This window comes from Sardina pilchardus, chromosome 2 (genome assembly GCF_963854185.1).
Source record: "Sardina pilchardus chromosome 2, fSarPil1.1, whole genome shotgun sequence".
Classification (NCBI taxonomy): Eukaryota; Metazoa; Chordata; class Actinopteri; order Clupeiformes; family Clupeidae; genus Sardina; species Sardina pilchardus.
Genome location: NC_084995.1, coordinates 30,000,166 through 30,022,443, shown reverse-complemented (window position 1 = coordinate 30,022,443; position 22,278 = coordinate 30,000,166). Strand labels below are relative to the sequence as shown.

The 22,278-nt window shown below is 42.3% G+C and overlaps 1 protein-coding gene across 1 annotated transcript; it reads left to right on the top strand.

Annotated features, from left to right (window-relative positions):
- The first annotated feature begins 1,353 nt into the window (after window positions 1–1,353).
- LOC134069763 (receptor-type tyrosine-protein phosphatase delta-like) lies at window positions 1,354–20,396 on the top strand. The gene is made up of 10 exons (XM_062525835.1): window positions 1,354–1,432; window positions 2,075–2,238; window positions 3,299–3,440; window positions 7,234–7,422; window positions 7,691–7,801; window positions 7,996–8,265; window positions 14,795–14,983; window positions 15,206–15,316; window positions 15,549–15,821; window positions 20,117–20,396. Coding segments are annotated over exons 2-10 (1,314 nt in total). The 5' UTR covers window positions 1,354–1,432; window positions 2,075–2,211; the 3' UTR covers window positions 20,119–20,396.
- The last annotated feature ends 1,882 nt before the right edge of the window (window positions 20,397–22,278 follow it).

Sequence of the window (22,278 nt, the reverse complement as noted above, 5' to 3'; positions counted from 1 at the left end):
CACACACACACACACACACACACACACACACACACACACAAATATGCTTACACATTAGGGCTTTGACTTTTGGCCAAAAATCGTATTCGAAGTTCGTTTAGTTATTAATATCAAACTTCGAATGTATTCGAATTGTTAATAATATTTTGACCATTATTTTTATGCTATTGGAAAAACACGCAGCATTCATTAAGCTGAATTTCCTTTTCCTGCTCTCCCTCCGTCTCTCTGTCACTCATGCGTCTGTGTCTCTCTCTCTCACACACACAAACATACACACACACACACACACGTACACAGCCCCTCCACTCCGTGCAGACCGCGTCTGTCTCCATGAAAACAATTCCCTGGAAGCTTGATTGCACCGACATAACGCTGTTCAGGTGGAGGCACTATGCATACAACTTTACAAAACAGTTTAGCCTATAAGTAGTAGGGCTTTGACTCCGAACTTCGTTATTCGAATATAATTCGAATTTTTGAAAAATATATGATATTCGAACGAATTTTAGGCAGCTCTTAATATTCGAACCTGTTATAGCATTATTTTTTTGTACATGTGTTTGCATGCAAACGTTGTTTTCAGATTCAGTGGCTTTCTCACATCTGGTAAAGTCGTGAATCATGAGCTCATTAGCAAGGCTATTAGGCTTACTCATCTCGGCTCCTGTAGGTGATGTTAGCGAGTGGTTTGACTAGCCTATTCAGTTTCCCCACGTGTGTGTAAGTTTCAAGGTAAGCTAATAGTAACTTCCTCATTGAGTCTTGGAGTTGGAAGACATTGGTATTGAGATGGTCAATCAACTTGAATGCAAGAGTTTTAATCTGTGCAGCATGCTAATCATGCTAACCGGATAATTTAGCTTGTTGTCTTCTATGCGTCATTGCTTTCACGATTGTGAATGTTTAGGATGCATGTCGAGGGACGGGTGTCCATTAGAGAAAGCGGGCCATGGAGAATGAGTTTAGGCTACTTATAGGCTAAACTGTTTTGTAAAGTTGTATGCATAGTGCCTCCACCTGAACAGCGTTATGTCGGTGCAATCAAGCTTCCAGGGAATTGTTTTCATGGAGACAGACGCGGTCTGCACGGAGTGGAGGGGCTGTGTACGTGTGTGTGTGTGTGTGTATGTTTGTGTGTGTGAGAGAGAGAGACACAGACGCATGAGTGACAGAGAGACGGAGGGAGAGCAGGAAAAGGAAATTCAGCTTAATGAATGCTGCGTGTTTTTCCAATAGCATAAAAATAATGGTCAAAATATTATTAACAATTCGAATACATTCGAAGTTTGATATTAATAACCAAACGAACTTCGAATACGATTTTTGGCCAAAAGTCAAAGCCCTAATGTGCAGCAGTCGGTCAACTACACCTGTGTGGCCATTTCCTCTCTGGGTATCTTAGAGACTGAGGTGCAGATAACAGTCAAGTGTGAGTACAAGACTGTCTGTCAGACATGGACACACATTTCTCATATGACCCAATGAAGGCATGTGAAAGTGTCATTATTGTAAATGGAAGACAATAGTATGATCTTAAAAATGACAAATAAATGATATGTTTTGTCATGTAGGTTGGTGAAATGAATGGGATTTTTAAATGTCGAAAAGTGAGGTTTCCTCCCCTGTCCTTGTCCTGAGTGGATCGCTTAAAGGCGCAGAGATGCCAGGAGAACACATGAAGTATTCATAACACAATCTGACTGCTATGTTAAAGCCGAGATCCCTTCACTCATCATGCACACACACATATCGGCCCATGCACGTGTGCGCTCACACACACTCATCACTCACACTGTTCTCAGACTTCAGCTCTCTTGTCATGATGAAATCAATCTAGTCATGATAGGCCATCAATAGGTGCAGCCACAAGCTGGTCCCAGTGGCTATTTGACCGAGGCCACAGGAGCCGCAGGAGCCTGAGCAGCACTGGGAATGTGGACCAGAGTGAGGGCCGCCCTCATTGACACGAACGCTTGATGAGCCTGTGTGTGTGTGTGTGTGTGTGTGTGTGTGTGTGTGTGTGTGTGTGTGTGTGTGTGTGTGTGTGTGTGTGTGTGTGCGCGTGTTCCAGCTCCAGCTCCAGCTCCACCAACGTTTTCACGGACCCCCACAGATGTGACTGGGGTGGGGGGGGGTGTGGCGTCCTTCGTGTGCCAGGCCAGTGGGGACCCCCAGCCCATAATCAGCTGGAGCAAAAACGGCAAGAAAATGATCAGCAGCGGCCAGAGATATGAGGTACACACACACACACACACACACACACACACATTCACTAAAATGCACTCTAACAAGAGACATGCATTTAGTCCCATGCTCGTGTGCAGAAGTGAATGTTTGGGTCGGGGTGGGGAGGCAAACTCTGATTGTTTCCTAGTTTACAAGGCATGATGCAAATGATTATGATTATAATTAATGTTATTATTATTAAACTTGCATATGAATATATATTTGTTCTTTGGTTGAAAGCTGGCAGAATCAGCACGATCTGAGTACGGCTCTGTGTGCTCTGTGCCTACTAACAAACACAGTGTGGTGTCTTCCTGCATTGTGTTAGTGTTTATGTGCGTGATTTGTCACTCATTCTGCTGCTGCATCAACAGGGCCTCCCTCCTGTCATGTCATGTCAGTCATAGCCACTGCCACTACCACTACTACCACCCAATTGTGTGCCCACAGCAGCTAAACCATAAGCGCAGTTGAATATTGTGACCTTAAAAAGAATGAAAGTTTAGCAATCATACATGATAGTAAGATGTCAACGAGCAGCAGCATACAGAGTAGACATAGTAGTTCTACTAATCCATTAAAAAAGTACTTGAACTATTTACTGGACATACGTAGTACCTAGTCTAGCAGATTGGGAAGTAGGCTATGAAGTGAAAATACATTATTAGAAAGGCAAACACAAGAGAAGGTTGCTTTTGACATCGTACAATGAAGAAAACTTCAAACTAAAAGTTTCTCTAACTGATGCATTTAACCACGATTTGGATTACACCTGCTTTTAACTGCCGCAAGTTTTTCACCGCAAAACAGACGTGCACTGAAGCATATCGGATAGATTGTTTAGGTCCTGCTCCATTTACCGATTTATACACAAACAGTAGTGCTTTAAAGTCAATTCTGTGACTTACTGGAAGCCAGTGCAGGGACTTAGGAATTGGAATAAAGATCAGTTCTTTTTGTTTTTGTGAGAACCCTAGCTGCTGCATTTTAAATCACCTGAAGCTGTTTGATTAGAAGGGCCTGTGAAAAGTCCATTGCAGTTGTCCATTGTGCGTGTCTGTGTGTATAGGTGATAGATTTTATAGGTGGCTCAGGGTCTGTGTTGAGGATCGAGCCCCTGAAGAAACGTCAAGATGAGGCTGTCTATGAGTGTGTGGCCACCAACAGCGCAGGACAGATCAGCACCTCCACAAACCTTACTGTCTTACGAAGTATGCACACACACACACACACACACACGCACACACACACACACACACAGGCACACACACACACACACACACACACACACACACACACACACACACACACATACATACACACACACTCAGGCACACACACACAGGCGCATACACACACGCACACACGCCGCATACACACACACACACACACAGGCACACACACACACACGCATATACACACACACACACACACACATACACACAGGCACACACACACACACGCACACACACATACACACACATACACACAGGCACACACACACACACGCGCACACACACATACACACACACACATACACACAGGTACACACACACGCGCACGCACACACACACACACACACACACACACACACACACACACATACACACACAGGCACTCACTTGGCCATATACATGCAAAGATGATGTGTGTAGAGTGTTCAGCACTCAGGGCCAGATGTACTAACGCTTTTGCGCCCGCTTCAGGTGTATTTGTTTCACAACATGCACGTAAAAAGATGGTGAGGTATGTACAAACAGGCCGCACTGAGGTGTAGACGCAGACTGCCTGTAACGGGAGCTGAGAATGTCAAATTACGCTTTTCCGTCTCATGCAAATGAATTCATAGGAGTGTCAGGGGAGAGTGGGTGTTTAGTGTAAAAAGATGGGAGGAGAAGCGTAAAATGTGCCTAAATACTGTATGTATTCCCCTAGTCTGGTTTTCACCATACTAAGCTTACGTTTTTTTCTGATTGATTAAGCACTTTTTCTGCAACTATAGGCTATTTTTTCAAAACTCTAAACACAAATAATAATAAAAAAATGTATCAAAACATTGTAGTTCTCTTGCAAAAGCGAACACAGCTTGATTAAAGTGTAACTACACCCTAAAATATGTTTTTTGAGCTGTTGATTGATTGAAATTACTGAAAAGTGATACACTATTACCAGGGTTAATGTTGACAAAAATCGTGTTTCCCGAGAAAAGTAGCATTTCGTATGATTTTTGGAGATATAGCTCTCCGCACCCTCTACAAGTTGAAACATGCCATGGCATTTTGGTCCAAAATGCTATTGGAATGCTGACGTAGTCCTGCACTTTTCTCCCGAGAGTACGTCACCGGGTCATTACAAATTAGGAATGAAACGCCCCAACACCTGCTGCTCTGATTAGCCAAGCCATGTCTGCAGCACTCATAGACCTCTGAAGTTGCCTACAAAAAAGCTACCATCTTTGCCCAAGGAGATACGGTATCTGACAATTTTTCCTATGGGAAATTAACATGGGGATTTTGATTTATCACACCTGTTACAGTAAACTCTCGCGGGGATGACAAACTGAAATTCAGGTGTTTTCCTGAACGCACTTTTGTCCTCTGCCTTCGAGAAGATAGTGTGATCTCTGGTGCGCGAAGGCGGCAGACTTTGATTTTTGCTACCCCAGAGCATGCAACTTGCCATTAAGTTAGTTAGCCAGTTAGCCCTGGGGTAGCAAAAATTAAAGTGTGCCGACTTCACGTACTGGAGATCACAGTATGCACAAGAAGGCAGAGGACAAAAGTGTGTTCAGGAAAACGTCTGTATTTAAGACTCTATCGTCCCCTCAAGAGTTCAACAGGTGCGATAATTCAAAATCCCCATGTTATTTTCCCATTGGAAAAATCACCAGATACCGAATCTCAAAGATGGCAGCTATTTTGTAGGCGAACTTCAGAGGTCTATTCCCAGATTGACACAAAATCACCATGGTTGATTGGCTGCAGCAGTGCTGCACTATACCTTCCAAATTTCAGAATGTCCTGCCCATTTTGAAAGCCTTTTTCAGGAATGTGAAGTGGGTGGAGTTATGGGGTGAAGTTACACTTTAACTCACCACAACTTCGTAAAAATGGTGTTTCTGTATCAAACAGTAAACACAAGCAATCATTTACTAAGCACACAATGTTTCAACTACACACTGAAGGTATGAATACAAGACACATCTGGCTTTTGCTTTCTCTGTGCACAAGGTAGGCTACAGTATGTCAGTTTGAGGTCATACTTTTGTCATGGTTCTGTAAACATACAGGGATCCAAACTTCAGGTATTGGTGTTCACACTCATCAAAACAAATACAAAGTCAAAACACAAAATAGTAATTTCAGAGATAAAAAAAAAAAACTGTCTACAGTACATCATGACGTCTCTCTGGGTACGGCCACAAAATGTCATCTACATCGCATGCAATGTTCTCCTGTCCAAGGCACCGGGCTCCTTGTCCTTGTTGTCCTCTCCCTCTCGCTCCTTCACCTCCTTGTCCTCTTCCTCCTCCTCTTTCTCCTACTTCTTCACCTCCATGTCCTCTTCCTAGGCCTCCTCCAAGTCCCTCGGTCGGGTCCCGTCGGGTTCGGGCAAAGATCTTCAGCTGTACTGTTAACCCTGGTTTGATAAATACTGTAGAACGCTTACATGAGTGTGAGAGCGTGCGTCTGCGAGTTGGCCATGATGACACTGATAATGTTGCGTTCGCAAATGTACGTACATCTGGTCCTCAGTGTTCTCCCACTGTTCACACACACACACACACACACACACACACACACACCATATACATGCAGAGATGATGTATGTAGAGTGTTCATTCAGAACACTCAGGCCCTGATGTACTAAGAATAGCGATCGTAACGTTTTCTGCGCCAAGGCCAACACGCAGAAAGCACACGCTATCATACTTCAGTTTACGTCCTATTTACCAATCCTGAAATTCGTTGGGTAATCTGCGCCGTTCTCCGCCCCCTAACGCAGTTTGCGAAGGACAACAACTGAACGACACGTCAATCAGAAGCGCAGTTGAATGAAGTTAACTGATGACTACATTAAAAGGAATCCGACGTTTAGCGATCATGAAATAATACAATGCATAATGTCAACAAGCAGGAAGATAATTTAGAGTAGTAGTTCTACTCAAACTAGGCTTACTTGTGCACGTAGGCTATGGAAGATTTATCAAATCTATCAAGTAGGAAAGTTTAAGCGGATGGCGTGAAAGTGAAAGTAAACATTCGAAAAGCCACCGAAAGTTAAGGTTGCTTTTGATGTAGTACAAAGACGCAAAACTGGTGGTCTAATTAGCGATTTTGTTGTATTTGAATGATTCTCTTATAGATGCATTTAACAGCAAATCGCATTTAACACCTGCTTTTACAAGGCGGAAATATTTAGGCGCAAAATAGACGTGCGCTTTCATGGGCAGTTTTAGTACATACAGGGGAATACATAATTAGGCGCATTTAACGCTTCTCCTCCCATCTTTTTACACGAACCTCCTACTATCAGCTGACACTCCCATAAATCCATATGCATGAGACGGAAAAGCGCAATTTGCCATTTTCAGCTCCCGCGACAGGCAGTCTGCGCCTTCACCTCATTGCGGCATGTTGATACATACCTCGCCATCTTTCTATGCGCACGTTGCGAAACAAATACGCCTGAAGTGGGCGCAAAAGCGTTAGTACATCTGCCCCTCAGTGTTCTCCCACTGTTCTGCGCTACAGCACACTCCCTGTACACTCTTCAACCTCCATTTGGCAACTTGCTTAAGGGAGGTGATGTCTTGTGATTTTCTTACTCTCCTGAGGTTGACACATTGTTTAGAATAACACACACACACACACACACACACACACACACACACTCCCTCAGTCATTCATTTCCTCTTTGTCTCTCTATCCTTTGCTTTCTCTTCTCTCTCTCTGTCCCTCTTTCTCTATCTTCATCTGTGTGTGTGTGTGTGTGTGTGTGTAGGGGATCAGCTGCCTCAGGGCTTCCCCTCCATAGACTTGGGTCCGCGGCTGAAGGTGGTGGAGCGATATGGCATCGCCACCATGCGGTGTGCGGCCAGCGGAACACCCAACCCCGAGATCACCTGGTTCAAGGACTTCCTCCCCGTCAACACCAGCAACAGCAACGGCTGCATCAAGCAGCTCCCCTCAGGTAACAGGACCTCCACACCTCCATTTCCTCTCCTCTCTTCTCCACACCTCCCTCTCCCCCTCCTCTCTCCTCTGTTCTCCACACCTTCATTCCCCCTCCTCTTTTCTCTGTTCTCCTCTCTCTCCTCTCTCCCTCTCCTGTCCCCTGCTAATCCCTGTTCATTCACTTTTATCTGTGTGTCTGTGTGTGTGTGTGTGTGTGTGTGTGTGTGTGTGTGTGTGCATGTGTGTGTGTGTGTGTGTGTGTGTGAACTTGTGCATGTTCATAGGTGCACTTCAGATTAATCAGAGTGAAGAAACCGACATGGGGATATATGAGTGTGTCGCTACCAACAGTGAGGGAACACGCTACTCTGCTCCAGCAAACCTCTACATGAGAGGTACACACACACACACACACACACACACACACACACAGTAATTGTGATGTGTGTGAGTGTTTTGGAATGGTTGTTTTTTGTACTTTTCCACAATTTTGCATTTATACCAGACATGTTGTGTACTCCATCTAAATGTGGGCCCATGTCTCTCTGTGGTCTGTCTGTGTGTGTGTTAATCCCTGTCTCTCTCCCAGTGCGCCGGGTCCCTCCAAGGTTCTCTATCCGGCCACAGAACAGTGACATCATGCGCGGCGGCAGTGTCAACATCACTTGTGTGGCGGTGGGCTCGCCCATGCCCTACGTCACGTGGATGCTGGGCTCGGAAGACCTGACGCCCTCGGACGACATGCCCCTCGGACGCAATGTGCTGGAGCTCACGGATGTGCGGCAGTCGGCCAACTACACCTGTGTGGCCATGTCCTCTCTGGGTACCATAGAGACGGGGGTCCAGATAACAGTCAAGTGTGAGTTCAAATGCCCAACATTTTTGTTAAAGTTAGGATAATGGAGTGCGTAAGTGTGATGTCAAATTTCTGTAGCAACCAAATTTTCTGTTCTAAACAAACCAAATTCACAATGTGCAGTCCTATGCCAGATGATTGTTTTACAGAAAAAGGAACGTTTTTGCACCAATTAGAGTACACATCGGTTGACATTAGCCAATTTTATGCGCTAGACACAAACGACACACAGCTGGTTTGAGTCTCCTTCCCAACTCCTCCTCCCAGAGTAATTTTGAGCACACAATAAAAGGAAACAAACCCCAATAAATACATTAGAAGCTGTATACAATTCGCTAGGAACTGGAGATGAATTCGACCAATTTTACATAAAAACCCTGCCTATCTTGGCCTAGCTTCCCATTTTATCCAACAAATTTGCAACTTTTTTTCTCTGAATATTAGAAAAGCCCAATTGGAAATTCTACATTAGATGTAAACAACAGGAGGCTGTATACATTTTGCATGCTTCATGTCTGAAAGTCCGGTACCGTCAGAAATGCGGCAAGCAATTATAGTAGAATGTGCGTAAAACCTGTCTGAAAATGGCTATAATGAAATAATTGCTGGCGGTGGCAAAATGTTTAAAAGAGTATAGTTCGCAACATATTGAGAAAATGAACTGAACTATTTTTTGGAGCTGTGAACTTTAATAATTTGGAATTATGAACTATGAACTGAACGAGTTCATTTTAAAATTTGTGAACTATGAACTGAACTAGTTCATGTAGAAAGTGAACTTTCCCAACACTGGATGTACAGTAGGTCCCACACCAGGTTCCACCAGTGCAGTGAATTGAGACCTCTTTCCCCACAGCTGCAGACACACTGATGTCCTGATGGAGTTCCATACTGCCTACAGTACCTCTGAAAAGCACAGTTCAGTGTGGAGAAATGCCTGTGTAAAAAGATACCCTGGTTTGTTCTGCTCTTAAAATAAATGAATAAAACAATCCACACTTCATCTGAACTGTCATGCCACATTGATTGAATCATTGAATTATTGAATTGAATATAATTTCATGGGTTTTATTTTCTATTTTCAAATGCCAAAAGATTGCGTAGATCATGTTTATAAGGCAGCATCATTACAGAATGTATGTAATTCAATTGTTTGTGTGGGAGGCAATGGCATATATCGTCAATATTATAATATGAAGCTATCTGCAAAGTAGAAATTGCATTATAGCCTGTGGCAAGACACTTTCACCAGAAAAGTAAATAAAGTAAACAAACATGACTCAGTCATTAGGTTACTTAGCCAAAAATATGATTTTATCCGTCTAATCGTGATTTACTTTCAAGAATGTAGGCTAGCCCCTACCAGACGTGAAGCCTACACGCCGTTTAGACATAGACTTAGGCTACTTCTGACTGTTTTTTGTCCTAAAGGAAGCTTCGTCTTAAATTTCTACTTCAACATCAGGCTGGTCAGACAAGTTTACTCTCGTATCATAACACTTTTGGTTTCCTTGCTGCTTCGGCCATCAACATATTTTGCTGTCTATGCAACATACGCTAGTTTGGGCTCTCACTGAATTTGAGGAAGTGGTGGGGGAAGTGTAGGCCCTATGCTGTAAAGCAGTCGAATTTTGTAGTTATTTTTTGTGCTCGGGTTCCCAACCGAAACCCAAAGTTCCGTAGTGCCAGTAAAAGCGATACAGACACCGTCGGGCAGACGTGTCATTCAACCTATTGTAAATCGATTTACCATCACAAGGGTCTTGGAAATGTATTATTAAGGTTGAAAAACTACATGGCGATGCTTTAAGCCTTTGAATGTAAAAGTAAAGTAATATCAGCAAATATCCTACAACAAAGGAACACACGTAAGGCTCATTTACACGTATCTCAATTCAATTCATTAATCAATTTCTCTGTGCAGGCATAGTGACATATAAGACATAACACAACATAAGACAGGGGGGGGGTTAGTCCCTTAGTCCTTAGTGTAGCCTTATCATGCAGTGATGCCAGTGATTGAAGAGGGTGGCCAATGATCTTAGAACATGTGTGCACAATGCTCTGGAGGTGATTCTTATTTTTGATGGAGAAGGAGTGAAACCAGCATACAGATGAAAAAGTCAGTACACTTTCAATGAAGGAGGTGTAAAAAACTGTGAGGATCTTCCTTTTCACTCCAAAGGAGTTTAGCTTTCTCAAAAAATACTTGCGCTGTTGACATTTTCTAAGGATCACCTCTGTGTTTGAGTCAAAACGCAGTTTGTCATCTAAAGCCCTATTCGCACGGGATTAGTATTACCTGTGGACCTCCGGTCATTTTCAAATTATCGCCCCACCTCTGTGTTACTTGCAGCGCATTCGCACGGGATAAGCAAAGTCTGTAAATTACTCTATTTTCACTGACATTACACCCGGATATGTCGTATGCTAACGTCCGAAAACAACACAGAAAGTAGAAAAGATATGCAATTGCAACAGCAATCACTAAAGCCCTATTCGCACGGGATTAGTATTACCTGTGGACCTCCGGTCATTTTCAAATTATCGCCCCACCTCTGTGTTACTTGCAGCGCATTCGCACGGGATAAGCAAAGTCTGTAAATTACTCTATTTTCACTGACATTATACCCGGATATGTCGTATGCTAACGTCCGAAAACAACACCGAAAGTAGAAAAGATATGCAATTGCAACAGCAATCACTGAGATACAGATTCGCACGGGATAAGTATTATCACCGGACGTCTGTGTTTGGCGAAATATAGTAGGTAATTTGCGGCGGAATTTTTACTTTACAAATTACAGACATGGCACATTCGCACGGGACTAAGATCTCAGACATTCTCTGCAATTATCACAAATCACCAAAGGTCCACATGTAATACTAATCCTGTGCGAATAGGGCTTGAGATACAGATTCGCACGGGATCAGTATTATCACCGGACGTCTGTGTTTGGCGAAATATAGTAGGTAATTTGCGGCGGAATTTTTACTTTACAAATTACAGACATGGCACATTCGCACGGGACTAAGATCTCAGACATTCTCCGCAATTATCACAAATCACCAAAGGTCCACAGGTAATACTAATCCCGTGCGAATAGGGCTAAAGACAGTGCCCAGGTATTTGTACTCATGTACAACTTCCACTGGTTCCCCATGTATTGTAGTGGCGGTCCTGCATCCTTCATGCCTGTTGAAGTTGATGAACATCTCCTTGGTCTTTGTGACATTTAGCTCCAAAAAGGAGCTATCACACCATTCCACAAACTCACTGAGGACAGGGCCGTGATCTTGGACAGAACCAGACAACAGGGATACGAGAACAGTGTCGTCAGCAAACTTCACTAGATGACGATCAGGATGGTGACTTCGACAATCATCTGTGTACAGGATGAAAAGCAGCGGTGAGAGGACACAACCCTGGGGTGAGCCAGTGTACGTGTAGCTGATGTCAGAGAACCTCTTGTTGACCAGCACCTTCTGTGTTCTTTGGGTCAGAAAGTCTGTGATCCACAGAATTAATTGATGATCTAAGTTGAAACTTATGAGCTTTTTGGCCAACATGTGAGGTTGAATGGTATTGAAGGCAGAGGAGAAATCCGCGAATAGGAGTCGAGTCGTGCAAAAGAATTTGGGCTTTCTAGGTGTCCATGGATGGCATTCAATATGTAGATTTTGGCATCATCCACCCCTCTTTTTGCACGATATGCGAACTGAAGTGGATCCATCTTTGAGGCTGTGGCGTTGATAACATGAGCTTTCACAATCCTCTCAAAGGCCTTCATGACAAGGGAGGTGAGGGCAATGGGTCTTAGATCATTCAGGACTTTCAGGCTGCTCTTCTTGGGAACGGGAATGATTGTGGAGTGTTTCCATGACTGTGGGACAGTTGCAGTGGATAGAGACCTCTGAAATATCTGCTGGAAAACTCCTCCAAGCTGCTCAGCACAGTGTTTCAGTGTGTAACCGCATATTTTTGCCCGTTGCTTGAACACGTTTTGCAAAACTTTGTATCTAGATATTTAACCGCAAGCAAACAACAAATTTGTACTCAAACTTAACAAGAATAGAATAGAATATATGCTTGTTTGATGCCGTGAGGGAAATTCAGTTCTCTGCATTTAACCCATTTTAACAGAATTAGTTAACACAATTGATTCATCTCAGTGAGGTGAATCACACAACCCAGAGCAGTGAGCTGCCTGCCCAACCAGCGGCACTCGAGGAGCAGTTAGGGGTTAGGTGCCTTGCTCAAGGGCACTTCAGCCGTGGACTGGTCGGGGATCGAACCGGCAACCATCAGGTTACAAGCCTGAAGCCCGAAGCCCTAACCAGTAGGCCACGGCTGCCCCCAATACAGATAAAACAATGTATTAAATCAAGATGACGCATACGTGGAGACAGTACAGTAGCACTACATGGCCAATGAGCCCCTGAGCCAGGCAGTTGCTGGTTGATTTGCTACAGTAATTGAGGTATGGCATTATAATTCCTGTTCAGTTTATTAGCACCGAGACTGCTCAGTGATGCACATTTGCCTGTTTTCATAACACATAATATGCTATACAGCCATTTCAAGTGTCGTCCTAAACTTGTATTTTTGCCCCTTATTGAAATTATTATCTGGTTGTTGTTGACTGTACACTTTTAGGTGTATGACTGTACACCACTGAAACAAGATGACAACTGAAAAGTGTTGCTGGAATGCATCAACTCAGAAAATACTGTATGTTCCAACTCAGGAGGCCTGTGAACTTTCCAAAATATTTCTATTACAGTTTTTGCCCGTTGCTTGAACACATTTTGCAAAACTTTGCTCACTGTGCCAAAACTCTACATACAAGTAAACATAAGGCAACACTAGGAAATATACCTTTCGCATCTATGTCAAATTGAAACTCTCAGTTCACTATCAGTACCTAAACTCTGCTATCAAAACCTAACAATCCTTTGTCAAAATGTAACTCTGGTGACAAAATGAAACACACTTGCATATGCACACACTTTCAGGTCAGTAGGAACACACTAGTCTACTTCATATAAAACACCTTGCTTGAATAAACTCAGTGAAAAAGTAACCTGTGCTCAATAGGCTACTGTATCTACCGTACATGAGGGTTTCACCTTACCATGAAAGATGGGAAGGTTGCAATCACTTTTTAGTTTACAATGAACTCTCTTTAAACTGCTCAAAATGAACTATAATTATGGAACAGTGATAAAATATCAGCGTTGTTTGTTCACAGCAAATCTCTCTGAAGATACACTAATCCACTCACACACACACACACACACACACACACAGTTGATTGGCTGCAGCAGTGCTGCACTATACCTTCCAAATTTCAGAATGTCCTGCCCATTTTGAAAGCCTTTTTCAGGAATGTGAAGTGGGTGGAGTTATGGGGTGAAGTTACACTTTAACTCACCACAACTTCGTAAAAATGGTGTTTCTGTATCAAACAGTAAACACAAGCAATCATTTACTAAGCACACAATGTTTCAACTACACACTGAAGGTATGAATACAAGACACATCTGGCTTTTGCTTTCTCTGTGCACAAGGTAGGCTACAGTATGTCAGTTTGAGGTCATACTTTTGTCATGGTTCTGTAAACATACAGGGATCCAAACTTCAGGTATTGGTGTTCACACTCATCAAAACAAATAAAAAGTCAAAACACAAAATAGTAATTTCAGAGATAAAAAAAAAAACTGTCTACAGTACATCATGACGTCTCTCTGGGTACGGCCACAAAATGTCATCTACATCGCATGCAATGTTCTGTCCAAGGCACCGGGCTCCTTGTCCTTGTCGTCCTCTCCCTCTCACTCCTTCACCTCCTTGTCCTCTTCCTCCTCCTCTTTATCCTACTTCTTCACCTCCATGTCCTCTTCCTAGGCCTCCTCCAAGTCCCTCGGTCGGGTCCCGTCGGGTTCGGGCAAAGATCTTCAGCTGTACTGTTAACCCTGGTTTGATAAATACTGTAGAACGCTTACATGAGTGTGAGAGCGTGCGTCTGCGAGTTGGCCATGACACTGATAATGTTGCGTTCGCAAATGTACGTACAGTACATCTGGTCCTCAGTGTTCTCCCACTGTTCACACACACACACACACACACACACACACACACACACACACACACACACACACACACACACACACACACACACACACACACACCATATACATGCAGAGATGATGTATGTAGAGTGTTCATTCAGAACACTCAGTGTTCTCCCACTGTTCTGCGCTACAGCACACATGCTCCCTGTACACTCTTCAACCTCCATTTGGCAACTTGCTTAAGGGAGGTGATGTCTTGTGATTTTCTTACTCCCCTGAGGTTGACACATTGTTTAGAATAACACACACACACACACACACACACACACACACACACACTCCCTCAGTCATTCATTTCCTCTTTGTCTCTCTATCCTTTGCTTTCTCTTCTCCCTCTCTGTCCCTCTTTCTCTATCTTCATCTGTGTGTGTGTGTGTGTGTGTGTGTGTGTGTGTAGGGGATCAGCTGCCTCAGGGCTTCCCCTCCATAGACTTGGGTCCGCAGCTGAAGGTGGTGGAGCGATCTCGCATGGCCACCATGCGGTGTGCGGCCAGCGGAACACCCGACCCCGAGATCACCTGGTTCAAGGACTTCCTCCCCGTCAACACCAGCAACAGCAACGGCCGCATCAAGCAGCTCCCCTCAGGTAACAGGACCTCCACACCTCCATTTCCTCTCCTCTCTTCTCCACACCTCCCTCTCCCCCTCCTCTCTCCTCTGTTCTCCACACCTCCATTCCCCCTCCTCTTTTCTCTGCTCTCCTCTCTCTCCTCTCTCCCTCTCCTGTCCCGTGCTAGTTCACTTTTATCTGTGTGTCTGTGTGTGTGTGTGTGTGTGTGTACTTGTCTTGTGCATGTTAATACTGTAGGTGCACTTCAGATTAATCAGAGTGAAGAAACCGACCAGGGGAAGTATGAGTGTGTCGCTACCAACAGTGAGGGAACACGCTACTCTGCTCCAGCAAACCTCTACGTGAGAGGTACACACACACACACACACACACACACACACACACACACACACACACACACACACACACACACACACAGTAATTGTGATGTGTGTTTTGGAATGGTTGTTGTTTTTTTGTACTTTTCCACAACTTTGCATTTATATCAGACATGTTCTGTTCTCCATCTAAATGTGGGGCCATGTCTCTGTGTGCTTATCTACTCTCTCTGTGTGTGTGTTAATCCCTGTGTCTCTGCCAGTGCGCCGGTTCTATCCCAGGTTCACCGTCCTGCCGCAGAAGAACAGTGACATCATGCGCGGCGGCAGTGTCAACCTCACGTGCGAGGCGGTGGGTGAGCCCATGCCCTACGTCAAGTGGATGCTGGGCGATGAAGACCTGACGCCCGAGGACGACATGCCCATCAGACGCAATGTGCTGGAGCTCACGGATGTGCGGCAGTCGGCCAACTACACCTGTGTGGCCATTTCCTCTCTGGGTATCTTAGAGACTGAGGTGCAGATAACAGTCAAGTGTGAGTACAAGACTGTCTATCAGACATGGACACACATTTCTCATATGACCCAATGAAGGCATGTGAAAGTGTCATTATTGTAGACGGAAGACAATAGTAGATGATCTTAAAAATGACAAATAAATGATATGTTTTGTCATGTATAGTCCCTCAGTGAAATGAATGGGATTGTTTAGATGTCGACAAGTGAGGTTTCCTCCCCTGTCCTTGTCCTGAGTGGATCGCTTAAAGGCGCGGAGATGCCCGGAGAACACATGAAGTATTCATAACACAATCTGACTGCTATATTAAAGCCGAGATCCCTTCACTCATCATGCACACACACACGGGTGCCACACACATATCGGCCCATGCACGTGTGCACTCACACACACTCATCATTGACACCGTTCTCAGGACCCCCACGCGAAGCGCCAGCTTCTATGTTTGTGTGTAAGCTCAAATTTGACACATGGTCCGCATGCAAAAAAAGCCTGCTGTTGATTACTGTTATAAACTGCATTCGGCACATTTGGTACACATCTGTATTGAACCTAACGACCTGTAAACGGTTCTGTATGAACATGTGTATCTTTACACCCTTAGTTACTAGAGCTGTGTATAGCAGACTGCTATGTGGTGTGTGGGATTCCACTGTGTTCTAAATGACTTGTGCCTGCCTGGGAGGCCTGTCTGGCCTGAAGCTCTCCCTGTCGCTCTCCCAATGTCCAATTTTCTGCCCACAGTATGGCATATGTGGTATTGCAGTTTTTCTCAGTGGCTTCGGTGCTTCTCTCACGTCACTATTAACATTTGCACAGTGCATTTCTCAAAACAATTAGTGTGAACTGCAAAACCTAGATAACCTGCAAAAGCATGTCACTTGCTCAAAATGGATAGTCCACTCCTCAAAAGCAAGTGTTCATGTCAATGAATCTGCCAGCGTCATCAAAATGAGAAGTCTTGACACCATCTTTACAAACAAGACAGCACATGTATAGCCATTTGAAAACTACAGTGAAGTTACAGATTGCTTTAGTTACGGGAGTAAGTGAGTATAAGACACTGAATATGTACGTTTCATATGTTTACTGTATGCTCGTTGCAATTCTACAGCATTGTGACAGAATTTGATACCGTAACTGGTTCAACAATTTTGTAACGACTAAGGCAATGAAAAGAAGACTATTGGTTTTATTGGGAACGACTATTCAGCATCCATAAGTATAGTTAATTTTGACTGACATGACAAAAGCATTTGCAATTTGTTCAGAGGAAGGAGAAATTGCTACTATGATGTGCACAAATGACTAAATGTTGTGAAGGTTGAACTAACAGTTCCTGAGAAAAGCAACTGAGAAAAACTGTAATTGTACAGAGTGAGAAAGTGAAATATATTTACCCCCTGAATCTCTCAGACGAAATATTGGCATTTGGTGAGATATTATTGTACTAAAATATTTATGTGTTATATAATCTATATACTGTGTATATCTCCCAAGACGTTCTGGCGTAGTTTTCCTATGTTGCAATTGTTGTCTCGATAAGAAAGCTGCAATAGCACCTTCCAATGAGTAACTGAACATCCGTGGAAAGAAAGGGAAAAGGAAAGACTTTACTTCCTGAATCCCTCAGATGAAATCTAGTCATTTAGGGACACTGTATTGTGCATGTTGCTCCTTCCACAGGGGAATTACTGACAATGTTCTTTTCAACCACTCTGATTGGGTGGCAGCAAAGTTGATATCAAACCACAACTCTTCTAGACTCCAACTCCTCTAGACATCACACCTGTAGAGCTAATATCATCAACGGCTTTCACATATCTGGTGTTGTTTAGTCTTTGCATTAGAATCACTGAGGGAAATTCAATTCTTTATTTATCACAGACACTAGTACAATGTCCATGTCAGTCCACGTTTTATATGTGCATGTTCTGTTCTCATCACAGGTGAGATGTGATTTAATGGAGTATAATGTGTATTATTTGGAACATATAATTCTCTAGATGAAGCCTTTTTGGAAAATATAGCTGATGTTAAAAAACATCTTTAAAATAAAGTGTGAGATCAAGATGATACAATGACATCAATGTGGCATGACATGACTGAGTGAGTGTGGATTTTATTATTTATTTATTTATTTTGATTGATTGATTGATTGATTGATTCTTTATTGAACAATATAATGTGTTCAAAAGGATATAAAAAAACACAATAAAGCCCAAAGGCTTGTTTCCATTGTGGTCCTTAGGATGGAAGGGGACTAACAGCACATAGAATAAAACATTAAAGGAAAAGGGGGAAGGGGTCAAACAAGATACAAAAACAAAAACAGACAATAAGGACTTAAAGGGAGCCAAAAGCAGACATATAGACATGCGCTACAAAACACAGACAGACAGACAAGCAGACAATCAGACAAGCAGACAAGCAGACATACAGCCATACGCTTTCTATTCCTAGTGCTTCAGATCTTTTGTTTATAAGTTTACTAACCATTTCTTTATTGAAGATTTAAAATGAGAGTAGGAGGAGCTCAGCTGTTTAAGGTTGGGAGGTAATCCATTCCACAAGACAACTGCTGAGTATAGGAAAGAATACTTTCCCATACAGCTCTTAAAACGGCAGAGTCTGTAGTCTGTGAGACTCCCCCTGGTGGAATAATTATGTGTATCACTAATTTTAGAAAAGTAATTACATAAATACTTGGGTGCCAGGTTATTTCTTATTTTATAAACTAAACAAAGTTTGAGTTGTGAAACCCTCTCTTCCACCTTGAGCCACCTAAGTCTGGAGAAATGGTCAGGAAGAAGATGAGTTCTTGGATGGAGTTTTAGTATCACTCTGATCAGTTTATTTTTGACAAATCTGAAGCTTGTTTTTGAGACCTTTGGTAGTTCCAGTGAACCAAGATGTACAGGCATAGTCAAAATGGCATTGGATCAGAGCATCGGCCAGGATTTTTAAGGTGTTACTATCTAAGAGGCTTGATATTCTTGCCAGGAATTTAGTCCTTTGACTGACCTTTGATATTACTTTTTGAGCCATACCTTCCCCAGACAGTTTGTTGTCTAGTATACAGCCCAAGTAAGTGACTGATTTCTTGGCCATAATTTCAACATCACCTACGACTACCCTAAATTCTAAACGGTTTCTCAGCTTGCCTCTGGACCCAAAAAGAATAGACTCTGTTTTGCCTAGGTGAAGAGACAGCTTGTTGTCTACCAACCAATCCCTAAGGTTCAGAAGCTCTAAACTAAGGAGCCTCTCTACTTCTGTTTTATCTTTATGAGCAACTAGAATAGCTGAGTCGTCTGCAAATAAAAACAAGTTACAGTCTATGGCTGACTGCATATCATTAACGTATAATAAAAAGAAAAGAGGACCTAAAACACTGCCCTGGGGAACTCCACAAGTTAATTTAAGTGGAGTGGACAAGGTCCCTTCCACATCTACCACCTGTTCTCGGCCAACCAGGTATCATTTTACCCATTGGAGTGATGTATGAGATAATCCCAAAGCTTTGAGCTTAATTAAAATGATATCATGCTGAACTGTATCAAAGGCTTTTTGGAGGTCTATTAGCACCATGCCACAAAAGTTCCCCTCTTCCACCTCTCTCCTAATAAAGTCTGTAAGGTAAAGCAGACAATTATCAGTGGAGTGGGCTTTTCTAAAACCAGATTGAAAGTCAAATAAAAGATTCTGCTCTACTAAATAACTGTCTATTTGCTCATAGATAATTATTTCAACAATTTTTGATATTGAACACAGGATAGATACAGGGCGAAAATTTCCAGGATCAGATTTGGGCCCCTTTTTAAATAAAGGTATTACTCTTGCCACTTTAAGTTTATTGGGGAAATGATTGTTTTCAATTGATAAATTAATAAGATAGGTTATGACAGGAGTGATTACTTCAGCAGCATCCCTGAGAAATCTAGCAGGGATGTTGTCACATCCGGTAGCCTTAGAAGGATTTAGACTTTTAAGTTGTTTTAGCACCAACTCCTCTGTTACTTGTTTGAAAGAAAAAGTATTTGGTTGGACTCCCTTTTCTTCATAAAATGTATGTACCCTCTGTGGGTCACTAAAAACACCAGATGTAAATGGAAGCTTCTGCACCAGATTACTTGCAATTGTTGTAAAGAAGCTATTAAAAGTATTTGCCACCACTTTTTTATCATACGATATGGACCCATTCATATCTAGGCCTATTTTACCTTGTTTCTGTCTATTTTAAGAACAGTACAAATCAGGGCATCTTTTACACAGGCATTTCTCCACACTGAACTTAATGTCTTTGCTTTTCAGAGGTAGGCAGTGTGGAACTCCATCAGTGTGTCTGCAGCTGTGGGGAAAGAGGTCTCAATGGAAATGGGTATGCGACCTACATCCACTGATACCAGAAAAATGAAGGAGAGAGCTTCACATAGATATGAAGAGTTCAAACCAGACAAAAGCAAAAACAAAAATCACTCAAAAAATCCCGCCGTTGTAGTACTCTAATGTGTCAGTATAGTGTTGTGCATATCATATCATATCAACTTCCTGTGATAAAACCATGATAGAAAAGAACATTTTAATTCTGCAATGTTAACTCTACCTTCAGTAAAACCACCAACAGAGCCACTCTGTCACCATCTGTCATGCATCTGAAAATATATTGTCTCTTCATGGGTCCACACCATGCTTACTGTATTTTCCTACATGTATCTCTAGATGTGACAAGATGTTCATGTATAAGCATTGCACTGATGTTGAACTAAGCAAGTATTTACAACACGATTTACAGCACGATTACAACTCCCTCCCAGTAACCCGTGACTTCAGCCTCTAACTCTGAACTTCCTTCTTGAGCAGCTTATGTCTTGTATTTGATCATTAACGGATATTTTTCATGTGTACTTTTGAACTATGAGAGAGGTCATGATTGTTGTCCATACAGTTTCAGTTACAGTAATTTCCTGTATATTAGCTGCATTGCGTATAAGCTGCAGGATAGTGTTTCATGTAAGTTAAAAGAAACAAAACCATATTAATATCATATTAACTGTCCCCATGTATTAACCTCATAGCTGAACACATTTTGCAGAATCAATGTATAAGCTGCGGCTAAAAGTTGGGAAACTACGGTATATATTCTTTTTGCGCTTTAAAGATTGTTGAACATGTTACATGAATAAAAGATTAATCAAATCAAAACACTGTACAGACTAGCTACTGTAGACTACGTAAGGTATTTGATAGACTTGAATGGAGAAGTGCGTGTGTGTGTGTGTGTGTGTGTGTGTGTGTGCTCTTGATCATTGCACTGAACAGTATGTTCTACAGGAGGTTTCCAGAGAATGTTGTACATTGATGCAAGTAACGGCAAGACCACTAAAGACGCTGGTTTCAGTGAATATGAGTCAGAGAAACAAGGCTCAGACCAAATTGTACTGAAAATCCCTCAAGTGAAGACGTCTCACTCAGCCGTGTACTACTGCGCCTGCTGGGACTCTGCCACAGTGATCACCACCAGAAACATCCTGTACATAAAACACACACTCTTTATTACATATCACCAAATGAGTTTAATACACACATGCGGGTATTTAACCCCTATTACTCACTCACATGTCTCACACACACACACACACTCTCAAGCATGTACACACACACACACACACACACAGTCAAACAAACACACCCACCCCTCCCACTGAACACACTGAACAATTAATTGAACTTCTACTATCTTCATGGTCATCTGCTTGTAGCTACAAACTCAACTCTGACTCTACCCGAGACAAATGTCACTTTGAAAAAACAATTAGTGTTCATCACTTTTCTCCTCTATAGATAAGCATTCAATTTAGTTTTTAAATTCAGCATCGTTTTTTTTTTTTTAAATAATAATAATAACTAGAAATGCAATTCCAAGGAATTACCAGTGCATGAAAATGCAAAAAAAGATAGATAATGTAGATATGGTTACTAAGGTGTAGCTAGGGTAAACATGGTGGTTGCATCGTTTACAGAGAGTTGATAGTGTGAAGGTAGACAGTTTAAAGCTGAAACATTCCTGTTCTAACTTAACTAATGATTTATATTCATGTTAAAATGTTGATTAGCTAACTTAGCTAATGATTTCTAGCAGTTGTGCTAAAAATGCTAATTATGTTAGCAATGCTAACTTTACTAACAATGCTAACCAGGTTGATTAGCTAACTTAACCGATGATTTCTAGCAGTAATGCTAAAAATGTTAACTATGCTAACAATGCTAGATTTGCTAACAATGCTAACCAGGTTGATTAGCTAACTTAGTTGATGATTTTTTGCAGTTATGCTAAAAATGCTAGCTATGCTAACAAAGCTAACCATGCTAACTAGATAACTTGCTAGTGAGGACTTTTATTTTGAAACATTTGTTGCTAGGGTATCCATGGTGGCCACTATCAGGAAACAAGAAGTTACTGCAGTATAATCATG